General features: G+C 38.0%; 1 protein-coding gene across 1 annotated transcript in view; it reads left to right on the plus strand.

Annotated features, from left to right (window-relative positions):
- LOC115217506 overlaps positions 1-15,000 on the plus strand; it is a 339,101-nt gene that overhangs the window by 291,815 nt on the left and 32,286 nt on the right. Inside the window, exon 3 of the mRNA XM_029787225.2 lies at positions 9,852-10,024. Coding sequence (XP_029643085.1) covers positions 9,852-10,024 — 173 coding nt within the window. The remainder of the gene's footprint in view (positions 1-9,851; positions 10,025-15,000) is intronic.

Raw genomic sequence — 15,000 nt, forward strand, 5'->3', positions numbered from 1 at the left:
GGGCACTATGCCATAGAGAATCTGACTAAACAAAAATCCATCTCACTCATGCAAGCATGGAAAAATGCTTGTTAACTGATAATGATTGTAGTCACAAAAGCAGAGGGTGTGGAAGTTGTCGGTGAAAGGTCTCTTTATGTAGAAGTCAAGCTGAAGTGACAGCAGTAGTAGAGGTGCACAAGGAAGTAATAGAACTCAAGTCCATCCTCGAGTAGAAAAAGGAAACAGAAATTCCACCAATAAGGCGGCGAGCTAGCAGAATCGTTAGCACGCCGGGTGAAATGCTTAGTGGTATTTCGTCTGCTGCTACGTTCTGAGTTCAAATTCCGCCGAGGTCGACTTTGCCTTTCATCCTTTCAGGGTCGATTAAATAAGTACCGGTTACACACTGGGGTCGATATAATCGACTTAATCCGTTTGTCTGTCCTTGTTTGTCCCCTCTATGTTTAGCCCCTTGTGAGCAGTAAAGAAATAAGAAACGCTAGCACGCCGGGCGAAATGCGTAGCCGTATTTCGTCTGTCGTTACGTTCTGAGTTCAAATTCCGCTGAGGTCGATTTTGCCTTTCATCCTTTCAGGATCGATTAAATAAGTACCGGTTACACACTGGGGTCGATATAATCGACTTAATCCATTTGTCTGTCCTTGTTTGTCCCCTCTGTGTGTAGCCTCTTGTGGGCAGTAAAGAAATAAGAAATTCCACCAAAGTTACAGGTATTTTTCTTATCTGGGGAGCTTACAGGTATCATCATCTTCATCATCTTTTCACATATGTTTTCCATGCTGGCATGGGTTGGATGGTTTGACAGGAGCTGGTCATTGAGAGAGCTGCACCAGGCTCCTGTCATCTGTTTTGGCATGGTTTCTAACAGAGTGTACTGGATGACCTATATGTGGCACTGGCACAGTTACTCTATATGTGACACCAGAATGGGTGTATTCTATGTGGCACTGACACAGGTGCTTTTTACATAGCAGCTGCACCCACAATCTGACAAGACAAGGACCTCTTGGCTGGGAAAGGGAGTAGGGAGCATAGCCAGAAAAGACATACCTGTATGTATGGAAGAGTTGTTTGATCTTTTCCAGTCTGAAGCATGCAAACAAACGTGTATAGTAGTTGGATGAAGGTGACCAAAGTGTTACTTCTGTGGAAAAACTGATACCTCAGAGAATTCTTCCCTATTTGAAAGAGGTCAATTGCAGGGCACCTCTCTCAGGGTTGCGATCTGAGATTTTTGGTAGTTGGAGAAGGAACCGAATATCAGTTAGTATTTTATATTGGTAACGAACCTCGCACTTGTAAAGCATAAAATAGCAGAACAGATTCTTAGTATAAGAAATATTTAATTTTTTTTTTTTTTTGGCCTGCATGAAGACATGACAGAAGCAAATGATGCTACCTGGTGTGAAGTGTCTCTGTCTCGTCTTCCAGTGAATTTTTTTTTTTTTTTTTTTGAATCACAGCAAGGGAATGCTTCATAGGAGTTAGCTTGAGATCTTGAAATAGTTGTCATTTAAGAGGATTTAGGTGAACAAAAAAAAAGAGTGAGATCAACAAAAATAAAACATTTAATAGGATTTATTCATTCCATTGCAGACAAGCAGGAAAGAAGAAATACACCATCATTATTATTATTATTATTATCATCATCATCATCATCATCATTGAAGAGGCTGCGTTGCATTTTCACAGTATAAGTTTTTTTTTACCTGAAAGAGGAGATTTTTTTAGAACGTTTTCGTTGATAATCATGAAGAGATTTGGATGAAGTTTTCTCTTTTTTTGACAATGTCCTCTGGGTTGTCTTCTCATTTAAATTTTGTGATTTAAAAGAAAAACAAAAACTCAATCCCCTCTCTTTTAAAAAAAAAATGGATTTCAGCTAAGGAATCATAATGTTCAAAGTGGAATCATGTGAGAGAGAGATGGAGAGAGAAAGAGAGAGAGAGAGAAAGATGAAAAAAGAGAGAGAGATGAAGAGGGAAAGAGAGAGAGATGAAGAGGGAAAGAGAGTGATGAAGAGAGAAAGAGAGTGATGAAGAGAGAAAGAGAGAGAGATGAAGAGAGAAAAAGAGAGAGAGAGATCACAGGCAAGCAGAAGGAGAGAGTTAGTGTCAAGAATGCTAATCAACATTTCTCTTGCAACTGACACAAAGGCTGTAACAATAGCAACAAAAAAACATTGATATTTAGAGCTGTAGCTAGTTGCAAATATTACACCGGCATCACCCATTAAGTGAAGGAAACTAGCATTACCACTTCACAAAATTATCTTTCTTCTGTTCTGAGCCAGTGAACAGTTCAGTCATTCTTCCATGGCAAGGAAGAAATGATCAAGAAATACAAAGGTGACACGACTCATCCTAGGGTCATGAGATTTCCAAACCAAGAAAGAGAAATGTGTGCCCATAAAAGAACCACTGGGTTCAAGTAGGAGTGGCTGTGTGGTATGTAGCTTGCTTACCGACCACATGGTTCCGGGCTCAGTCCCACTGCATGGCACCTTGGGAAAGTGTCTTCTACTATAGCCTCGGGCCGACCAAACCCTTGTGAGTGGATTTTGTAGACGGAAACTGAAAGAAGCCCGTCTTATATATGTATATAATATATATATATATATTATATAATATATATATATATATATAATATATATATATATAACGCGTGTGTGTGTTTGTCCCCCTAGCATTGCTTGACAACCGATGCTGGTGTGTTTATGTCCCCGTCACTTAGCATTTCGGCAAAAGAGATCGATAGAATAAGTACTGGGCTTACAAAGAATAAGTCCCGGGGTCGATTTGCTCGACTAAAGGTGATGCTCCAGCAAGGCCGCAGTCAAATGACTGAAACAAGTAAAAGTAAGTAATAGAGACCAGAACTAAAACCCAGCCCACAAGAAGCACAACTAGGGGCAGGTGTAGGTGTCATCATCATCATTGTCTAATGTCTGCCTTGCATACTGACAGGGGTTGGACGGTTAGACACGGAGCTGACTAACAGAGAGCTGTCCAGGCCCCAACTGTCTGCTGTAGCAGGGTTTCTACGGCTGGGTGGCCTTCCTAATGCCAGCTACTTAACAGAGTGTACTGGGTGCTTTTTACATGAGGAATATGTTGAGTGGGATGAGAATTTAATGGCGCTTGTTCCTTGCTCACAGCTCTCCATCCATATTGATGATGACATTGTCCTCTAGGGGTTTTATTGTACATTTTGTGAGTTGATAGATGTGTAAACAGTCCAATCCTGGAATGGCATGTCTTTGAACATAGATGACAAAGGAAGTTGCCCGTTATGTTGTTGGTGAGTCTGAGATGACTTTGACATCTCATTTCTTCAAGTTCCTCATGTCGGATTAGTTCAGTGTGCAGCTTCTTTGTGACAAAGGGAGCACCATGTCTTCCAGTTCTGATGGAACTTGTACAGTCAAAGAGAAAATATTCATGAGAGGTGAAAATCTTGATGCCCCAACCCACTCTTGTAGGTTCGTTACTAGCACTAATTAAGTAGTTATAGTTTGTTTTGGATGGTTTAAAAGAAAAAAAATTAGTATACAGGATTTTCCAGAGGGATGATCTTATGAGGAAGGATTGGATGGAAGTATATCCAGATACATATATGAACACTAAAGCCTAAATAGAGAGTAGAGAAACACATTTTCTAATACAGACAAGAAATAAGACAGAAAATACAGATGAACATTTAGATAAAGCAGTACATTGCTTGCCACTGGCTCTCAAGACTAGAGTTGAACGGAATTGTTGTTGGAAATATAGTTGTGAGGTCATTGCAGAAACATTCCTATACACACATTCACATACATGCATACACAGACACACAGTTGTATATATATATACACGCACAATGTACTGGAGTAGCAGGGGATTAGAAAAATAAGTCCTTACACTACTAAATCCTGCTATCTATGAATAAATTCCATCCAACACAGTATTATATTTGACTGTTGGTATTTGAGTCTATGAACCAAAGTAAATCCCAGAACTTTATTATCGATCTGTAGTCATTGCTAAGTGACTAGTTAGCTGTATTATTCCTTACATTCACATATATAACTGATAAAAATCATGTGTAGATAAATGTTAAAGATGGAGGGACATTTTCAGCGCTATACATTGATAGTTTGAGTGCATTGTGTTACTCTTTCCCTGCAGGACACAATTTTGTTTGATAAATGTTGTTACATTTGCTGTTAGCTTTGATTTTCTTTTAATCAATACGGAAAAAGGAGAAAACGAAAAGAAAAAGAAAGAAAACAAAACATTGTTTTACTATATTAGTTCATAGTTAGATTCTCTGAATAATTCTTTATTTATCAATTTTAGAGAAAGCTGATTGCACGGCTCTTAACTTATTTTGTTCATCTAATCTCTCAAACTATACATTTCCTATATTAATTGTAACACTCATATCTGACAGTTCCATTTCTATTTTCATTTACCAACCTTCAGTAAATACCAGCCCTCCCAACTGTACAGCTTCCTAGATATTCTTTCCGATATTTCTGATATATTCCATCCCTTAGCTATCATTGCACTGACAACTATCGTTTATTTAGTCCATTTTCTTAAGGATATAAAAATATAAATCATTGAATATATCATCTGATGGTGACTGGGTATAAGCTCACCGATATTAATAACTCCTCTTCATAAATCTAATCCTTTTCTCCAATATTTACAAAGGCTGCAGGTCGTAAAGTAAAGATTCATTTTGCTGTTTAGCCAATTCTTTCTTCATTATTAGATAACTGGATTCCTTTCCGTATGGTGCGTCATCCCCTACTTAATGGCTATAGTTAAACCCCTTGAGTAAAACTAAACCATTTAAATTACTAGTAATGTCAAAATTATTTTTATAGTGATTTTTTTTTTTTATGCCTATAAGACTAAAATATGTTCGTGATGACTCAGAATATCAGAATGGTGTCCCCGCATAATTTTCTTCCAATCTTCATGAGCAATAATTGTTGAGTCTGTTTTGGAATTTGGTTGATTCTCTGCAGTTGAAATTGTTTGTGTTGCATGATAGAAAGAGAAAACGTTTGTGACTTTTTTTTTTTTTTTTTTTTCTTTTTTGTTCTTTTTTTTTTCTTTTTACTTGTTTCAGTCATTTGACTGCGGCCATGCTGGAGCACCGCCTTTTAGTCGAGCAAATCGACCCCGGGACTTATTCTTTGTAAGCCCAGTACTTATTCTATCGGTCTGTTTTGCCGAACCGCTAAGTGACGGGGACGTAAAGACACCAGCATCGGTTGTCAAGCAATGCTAGGGGAACAAACACAGACACACAAACATATTCACACACACTTATATATATATACATATATACGACAGGCTTCTTTCAGTTTCCGTCTACCAAATCCACTCACAAGGCATTGGTCGGCCCGGGGCTATAGCAGAAGACACTTGCCCAAGATGCCACGCAGTGGGACTGAACCCGGAACCATGTGGTTGGTAAACAAGCTACTTACCACACAGCCACTCCTGCGACTTCAAAATTTTTGCAGCACTTTTCAAATAAAATATATACAAATGTCCTGTTGAATACTATGCTTAATAACTTTTTCATTAAAATAATCATTATTGTTGTTATTATTATTATTATTATTATTATTATTGTGGTGGGGAGATGGCAGAATTATTAGCACACCCAGCAAAATATTTAGTGGCATTTCATCTGTCTCCATGCTCTGAGTTCAAATTCTGCAAAGGCTGACTTTGCTTTTCATCCATTGATAAAATAAATACCAGTTGAACACTGGGGTCGATTTAATTGATTTACCTTACCCCCTTTCCCAAAGTTGCTGCCCTTGTGGCAAAATTTGAAACCATTGTTATTATTATTATTATTATCATTGAGTGAGAGAGCAGTGCATGCCATCAAAGTGACACTGGGGTAAAATATACAAAGGCCAGTATACCCATCATGACTACCTATCTGATAAGGGTACACCAGGCACATGCATCACAACCATATGTGCACGACATGGTGATCTCATATCAAGATAAACAGAGCATGACCTTGCAGGTGGAGCCCAGTTAGAATTTTCTTCTGGTCAAGTAACCCATCCTGCTCAAAAGGTCCCTGAATAAGGATTGTTTAAGGATGTTAAATGAACTACCCATGCTTCCAGAGGTGAATTATTCAAACCCCAAAGAATTCCTTTCAATACACGGCTATGATGCTCCCCTACTACTTCTGCATGTAATCAGAGATGCACATATCGTCAGCCACCAAGGGACATACTCAACTGGTTATGGTCAAACAACTGACAAGCAAATATGTGGTATTTAGCAGAATATTTGCTGTAGCAAATTTTTTATACCAAGACAAAACAATGTACATGATAACACTTCCAATCAGTTAAGATCAGAAGCCATGAGAGCCACTGCTTGGTACTGCATCAGGGCATTTTATTATTATCATTATTATTATTATTATTATCATTATTATTATTATTATTATTATTAGTAGTAGTAGTAGTAGTATAGTAGTAGTAGTAGTAGTAGTAGTATAGTAGTAGTATGTTAGGCAGCAAGCTGACAGAATTGTTAGCATTCTAGGTAAAACGCAAAGTTCAAATTCCACTGGGGTCAACTTTGCCTTTCATTCCTTCAGGCTCCATAAAATAAGTACCAGTTGAACACTGGAGTTAATGTAATCAACTTATCTCCTCAAAACTGCTTGCCTTGTGCTAGAATTTGAAACCATTATTGTTGTTGTGATTTTTTTTTTTTTTTTACTACAGTACATGTCTTGAAATGATTATTATTAAAGAAATCAATATTTCATAGATATGTATATCTTTTGTTTGGCATTGAATACAGATTGAGTATCTTAAGTATAGTCTCAGATGGAAGATTCTTCAGTGTTGCAATCATGGTTCAATTTATTCCTGCAGACTATTCCTCACAAAAATGTAATTACTTCAAATGTTTGCATGAACATGGTAAATTAATCTTAGGTTAGGAAAAGTTGCCACAGGAAAAGATTTGGAATTAAATACACAACATTAAAACTTGGTTCCAGTTTTGTCTATTTCTTTAACTTGGCCTTTTTTCTTTTTTTTTTTTTTTGCTTTTTTTATTGGCTTTTTTTATGAAAGCCTGTTCCATTGCTGTTCTCAGCTTAAGTAATATATTTTGTCGAAGAAACTTGTCTTAACTATTAATATGTAAGTATCTAGTTTGAAACACCTTAGTCATGCTAACATGAAAAAAAAAAATGTTCATAAAACAGAAAAAAAAAAAAGAAAAAGTAACTTTCTCCTTAAATCTTATAGAATTCTCAGAGCAGTCCAAATCATTGTGAATGTATGTGTATGCGTGTGTAGTGGGAGAATTGACATAAGTAAAAAAAAAAATGGTAAAAGAATATTTAGAAGGAATTGATAAATGCTGAAATGGCTGTAACAAGCATTTCTTACTTTCAACAGCTATTTCATGAATTTTATGCCACTGTTTCAAAATACAAAAAAGACAGAAAAAAAGAAACATAATTACATCGCTTAGTTAAATAAATTGACCTATACTTTCTTGATTTTTTTTTTTTTTTTTTTGCCCCCTCGACAATTCTTTTTTTTATTCTTCTTTTTTTGCATTTGTACTATTGTCTAGTTTTGGACTTCGGGCTTCCAATTCATAATTCATTTATGCAGTTGTTGCTTCTTTTACTTTACATATTGTCTGGTTCTTTACTTGATGACTTCCAGACTCAGTCACTACATTTGCCATTTTATTTTTTTTCATACACAAAGAACCATAATTTACTCATGCAGCATGAAGTTCTTTCCATCAGATTGCAATTAATTGCAGCAATTTATCCATTCAGCATTTCATTGATCCATTTTTTTCTACCCCCTATTTCTGAGAGGGTTGTGTAGGAACATCCTCCATAGGGTCCTATCAGAAGTAACTTAGCAGAAGACCTAGAGATAGATGCAAAAAAAAAGGTGATTGGATAATATCCATAGTCTTGGTTGGTCATGCTTAGAAATCCAACAGTAACAGTCTATCAGCAACAGTCTACCGAGGCAGATGTCTACCTGGTGTTTTAACAAAATACAGATATATATATATATCATCATCATCATCATTTAACATCTGCTTTCCATGCTAGCATGGGTTAGATGATTTGACTGAGGACTGGCGAGCCAGATGGCTGCACCAGGCTCCAGTCTGATCTGGCAGAGTTTCTACATTTGGATACCCTTCCTAATGCCAACCACTCTTGAGAGTGTAGTGGGTGCTTTTACGTGTCATCTGCACGAGGGCCAGTCTGGTGGTTCTGGCAACTGCCACGCTCGAAATGGTGTTTTTTATGTGCCACCTGCACAGGAGTTAGTTCAGTGGCACTGGCAACGATCTTGCTCAAATGTTTTGTTCACCAGCACAAGTGCCAGTAAGGCGACATATATATATATATATATATACATACATACATACATATCTGTTTCTTTCTCTCTCTCTCTCTCTCTCTCATTCACTCACTCACTCACTTTAATCTTTCATCCTCTGACACAAGGTCACCTCCTCCCATGCTCCCACCTCTCTCAAAGACTTTGTCTTGCAAAGTCACTTGGTAACCCCCGCCAGTGCAAGTGCCACTTAAAAACCACCCAGTCCCCACTGTAAAGTGGTTGGCATTTGGAATGGCATCCAGCTGTAAAAACCGCGTGAAACCAGACACAGAAGCATGGCACAGGCACCTTGATAATTTATCTTCAAGCTTAACTGTCACTCATAAGTGAGTGTGATCTGAGTGTTTGTAACTAGCTTTTGTTAGTTGTTTTGGATGCCTGTGTAGTCATGAGCAGAGATAAACATCCTTTGGGAATCCAACAGTAACAGTCTACCAAGGCTGGCGAAAACGTTAGCACGCCAGGCGAAATGCTTAGCAGTATTTCGTCTGCCGTTACGTTCTGAGCTCAAATTCTGCCGGGATCGACTTTGCCTTTCATACTTTCGGAGTCGATAAATTAAGTACTAGTTATGTACTGGGGTCGATGTAATCGACTTAATCCCTTTGTCTGTCCTTGTTTTTTCCCTCTGTTTAGCCTCTTGTGGGCAATGAAGAAATAAGAAGCGTTAGCACGCCGGGTGAAATGCTTAGTGGTATTTCGTCTGCTGTTACGTTCTGAGCTCAAATTCCACTGAGATCGACTTTGCCTGTCATCCATTCGGGGTTGATAAATTAAGTACCAGTTACGCACTGGGGTCGATATAATCGACTTAATCCCTTTATCTGTCCTTGTCTGTCCCATCTATGTTTAGCCCCTTGTGGACAATAAAGAAATAACAAATGTTATCATGCCGGGCAAAATGCTTAGCCGTTACGTTCTGAGTTCTAATTCCACCGAGGTCGACGTTGCCTTTCATCCTTTCGGGGTCGATAAATTAAGTACCAGTTACACACTGGGGTCGATATAATCAACTTAATCCCTTTGTCTGTCCTTGTTTGTCCCCTCTATGTTTAGCCCCTTGTGGGCAATAAAGAAATAAGAAACGCTAGCACACCGGGTGAAATGGTTAGTGGTATTTTGTCTGCCGCTACGTTCTGAGTTCAAAATTCCGCCAAGATCGACTTTGCCTTTCATCCTTTCGAGGTCGATTAAATAAGTACCAGTTATGCACTGGGGTTGATGTAATCGACTTAATCCCTTTATCTGTCCTTGTCTGTCCCCTCTATGTTTAGCCCCTTGCGGGCAATAAAGAAATAAGTAACAGTCTATTGGTATTCATAATTATTCATCTACCCAGTTATGTAAACATTTCTCTGTAGATTTCTGCTGAAACTTGTTTTCTAATTCCCTGAAATGGCTTCTTTTTCAGTGTATGGAGAAATTGAAGAAAATACAAGTGATAACTGCATGCAAGAATTAATTGGTTCCAGTGAGCATCCTCGATGTTCTATCAGCAACAAATGTGCCCAGATAATGACCTGTCGAGGTTTGATGGAATATTCCATAACTCACCAGTTATTGTGGTTGATGCTAGCTGAACAGGTAACAAAAATCTTTCTACTAAACTATTAGAAATGCATTGTTCAGATGTATGCCATATGGTTCTAAAGCAAACTTTTAAAATATATATATGTATATATATATATATATATATATATATATATATTATATATATATAGGTTCAGCAAAAGTTTAGATTCAAATGAATATGGTACTTAATTTAGATGCACCAGAATTCTGTATGGTGTTATCCATAAAAATCCTTGGGGTGATTATAATAAAAATAAGCAACAAGAATGACTCCGGTAATTTGGTACGATCGTTTCATACTACATCATTTTATTAAATATTGTAAGTATTACTCTTACAGTAGTCTGTAACAACTGAATCTTAGTCAGTCAGTTGATGGGCTCTACTACCTCAAATGTTCTTAAAATTTAAATCCACATCTTTGTCTATATATCTACCTTCTCTATAATGTTGCCACTTGATATGAAAATTTTTGTATTAATGGAAAACCTCTATAATTGGCTGATGAGTGCTCAGCATTTTAAAACTGTTGTAATACTTACAATATTTAATAAAATGATGTTGTACGAAACGATCGTACCAAATTACCGGAGTCATTCTTGTTGCTTATTTTGAATATATATATCTCACTTTAATCTTTCATCATCTGACACAAGGTCACCTCCTCCCATGCTCCCACCTCTCTCAAAGACTTTGTCTTGTAAAGTCACTTGGTGACTCCGCCAGTGCAGATGCCACTTAAAAAGCGCTCAGTCCACACTGTAAAGTGGTTGGCATTTGGAAGGGCATCCAGCTGTAAAAACCATTCCAAAACAGACACAGAAGCATGGCACGGGCTCTTTGATAATTTCTCTTAAGCTTAGCTGTTACTCATAAGTGAGTATGATCTGATTGTTTGTACCCAGCTTTTGTTAATTGTTTTGGATGCCTGTGTGTCATGAGCAGAGGTAGACATCCTCTTGATCTTCCTGTGGCCTAATGTGGAGGTGCATGGCTTAGTAGTTAGGGTGTTGGACTTATGATTGTAAAATTGTGGTTCGATTCCTGGACTGGGCAACACATTGTGTTCTTGAGCAGAACACTTCATTTCACTTTGCTCCAGTCCACTTGGCTGACAAAAGTGAGTAAACGTGTGACAGACTGGCATCCCATCCAGGTGGGGAATTTATATGTCATGACCCCAGGAAGCTGACCCTTGTGAGTAGATAACTTTACTTTACCTTAGCCTAATAGAACAGTGAGAATGTGACAGCTGGAAAGAGAAAGGGTCACATCAGTACTCAGTTGGTACTCATCTTTAGCAGTGAAATGAAGTGTCTTGCTCAAGGATGCATATTCTGCCTGGTACAGAAATTGAACCTATGGCCTCAGGTCTGTAAGCCAACACCCTAACCACTAGGCTATGTGCCTTCACATTTGCTAATTTAAACAGTTCTATATAAAACAGGAAGTAAACCAACCAGTGATGAATAGGTTAAAGGAAAAATATTGATGATGTCAAAGTTGTTGTTGTTATTGTGTAGCCTCAGCAGACTTATGATCAAAAGCATTCCACTTGTGACCATCCTTTCAAGTAAATATGTTATATCTAGGACTACAGAATTCATTGTGCCCTTCATGTTTCAAATTAGGTATGATTTGGGAGAGATTTGACTGCTATTTTTTGAAAGCTGAGTAAGCAGGCTGTCATTTCAAAAGTTCCTGTAAGCAACAATTTATATTATACTTTTGTTAAATATTTTGTCATTTGAGGGAGAGTTGATTGCTATTTCTTGAAGATTGAGTCAACACATAGAGGCTCCCTTATTGGTTTGTCTAAGTTGAGATGCTAAACTGCTAGGCTGTGGTTTCAAATGTTCCTGTCATTCTTGTTAGCATTGATTTGACACGTAAAAAGCACCGTCCGAACGTGGCAGATACTAGCGTCGCCTGACTGACGTCCGTGTTGATGACACGTAAAAGCACCAACTGATCGTGGCCGTTTGCCAGACTGCTCTGGCCCCTGTGCCAGTGACACATAAAAAACACCGACTACACTCACAGAGTGGTTGGCACTAGGAAGGGCATCCAGCTGTAGAAACACTGCCAAATCAGACTAGAGCCTGGTGCAGCCTCCATGGCTTACCAGACCCTGGTCGAACTGTTCAACCCATGCTAGCATGGAAAACAGACGTTAAATGATGATGATGATGATGATTCATTGATATATTTTGTTCTGATTTGAGGGAGAGTTGACTGCTATTTCTTGAAGATTGAGTCAACACATAGAGGCTCCCTTATTGGTTTGTCTAAGTTAAGATGCTAAACTGCTAGGCTGTGGTTTCAAATGTTCCTGTTATTCCTGCTAGCATTGATCTATTCTGTACATTCATTGATACATTTTGTTCTGATTTGAGGGAGAGTTGATTGCTATTTCTTGAAGATTGAGTCAACACATAGAGGCTCCCTTATTGGTTTGTCTAAGTTAAGATGCTAAACTGCTAGGCTGTGGTTGCAAATGTTCCTGTTATTCCTGCTAGCATTGATCTATTCTGTACATTCATTGATACATTTCTTGAAGATTGCTATTTCTTGAAGATTGAACCAACATATAGTGACTCCTTCATTGGTTTAACTAATCTAAATTAAGGTGTTAAACTGCTACTTTGGTTTCAAATGTTCTCGTAAGCAGTGATTTATACTTTCATTAAGATATATTTTGTTGCTGCCATCATTATATTCACCAACCAGGCATCACTGTTGCTTCACAGTTCAATAGGTAGCAGTACAGTGTAAAACAATATATTTGCTAAACTAGTCAACCTCGGCTTATTATCAATTTTCCTTGATAATACAAGAAAAACTAACTTTCCAAGACATTTGACAAGAAACAATGGAATTTAAAATTGATATTTTCTACAGCAGTTAGGAAAACAAGAAATCAAGAGAGAGAAAAAAAAAGTGAAAAACAGAAAAGATCGAAACAAGTAAACAAGCAAACGATATTTTAGATAAATGTCAAATGTATTTAGATCATAAATGATAATATTGATATATATTCTAAATGTTAACAAGGAGTATTACTGACGTATCGATAAATAGGGACGTAGCAGCAATTTAGCACTGTTCAGTATCAGCCACACGTATCATAGTTTCATTATCATCATCATTTTAACATCCACTTTTCCATGCTTGCATACTCTCTTTTTACTCTTTTACTTGGTTCAGTCATTTGACTGCAGCCATGCTGGAGCACCGCCTTTAGTCGAACAAATCGACCCCAGGACTTATTCTTTGGAAGCCTAGTACTTATTTTATCGGTCTCTTTTGCCGAACCGCTAAGTTACAGGGACATAAACACACCAGCATCGGTTGTTAAGCGATGTTGGTGGGACAAACAGACACACAAACATATACACACACATACATTTATACGATGAGCTTCTTTCAGTTTCTGTCTACCAAATCCACTCACAAGGCTTTGGTCTGCCCGAGGCTATAGTAGAAGACACTTGCCCAAGGTGCCACGCACTGGGAATGAACCCAGAACCATGTGGTTCGTAAGCAAGCTACTTACCACACAGCCACTCCTGCATGGGTTAGACGGACTTTGTTGCAGGGAATTTTCTACAACTGGATGTTTTTTTTGTGTCCTGACATCCATGGCAACATGTCTGTCTATACATATATATGGGGAAATATTACCTTGCTTGGAAACAGGTGATGGTTGATGACAGGAAGGGTAGCTGGCCATACAAAAAAATTCCACTTTAGCAAATATCGTCTAACCCATGCAGGCACAGAAAAGTGGACGTTAAAAATGGTGTCAATGATGATAATGAAAACAACTATCACTACATGCAATCACTACCGTATAGCAGCTACCTCCATACCTATTTCTTTACTACCCACAAGGGGCTAAACACAGAGAGGACAAACAAGGACAGGCAAACGGATTAAGTCAATTATATCGACCCCAGTGCGTAACTGGTACTTATTTAAGTGACCCCGAAAGGATGAAAGGCAAAGTCGACCTCAGTGGAATTTGAACTCGGAACGTAGTGGCAGACGAAATACCTATTTCTTTATTACCCACAAGGGGCTAAACACAGAGGGGACAAACAAGGTCAGACATAGGTATTAAGTCGATTACATCGACCCCAGTGCGTAACTGGTACTTAATTTATCGACCCCGAAAGGATGAAAGGCAAAGTTGACCTCGGCAGAATTTGAACTCACAACATAACGCAGACGAAATACCGTGAAGCATTTCGCCCGGCATGCTAACATTTCTGCCAGCTCACGCCGCCTTATCTGTTTCATATTCTTTATTTCTCCTGTTTATGGTTTTTGTTTTGGGGAAAAAAAAAGTTCTAGCGAAAAGTTTTAAAATTAATTATTTTATAAAATTTTATATAAGTAAATTTTTATTATAATCATTCGAACTCGTCCAACATTTTGTATCTGTCTGTCTTGTAATTTACCCATTCTATGTTGCGATACGTAGTAGTGATCTTAATAAAGATTTCGCCATATCTATTCACAACCATCACACCATACAAGTTGCTGCCATAAGAACAACACTACCACCACCACCCCACCACCACCACATACAATTTCTACTGTAATAGCACTGTCACATCATATAAACCGACACCCCCTCCCCATCACATTACTAGTACAGCAAACAAATTACAAGTACTGAATTTCTAAATGGAAGTTTGTATTGTAAATACAAGTGATGTTTGTGTGAAAAATAATTCAGTGAATAAAATCTGAAGTAGATAACTGTAGCTAACATATTTATTGAAGTTAAGTAAATGGACGTGTGAATAGGGCCTTTCTTCAACAAATCACCATACAATATTGCTGCAGTGATGAGTTAGAAGAGTCTGGACTACGTCAAAGTCTTTTGTTAACGTATTTGGTCTTCTTCACCTTTCTGCCTACTTTACCATCTACACCTCTGCCATTCTCCTTGCTTTACCATCCACACCTTCTGCCATTCT

This window comes from Octopus sinensis, linkage group LG11 (genome assembly GCF_006345805.1).
Source record: "Octopus sinensis linkage group LG11, ASM634580v1, whole genome shotgun sequence".
In the NCBI taxonomy this organism is placed as follows: Eukaryota; Metazoa; Mollusca; class Cephalopoda; order Octopoda; family Octopodidae; genus Octopus; species Octopus sinensis.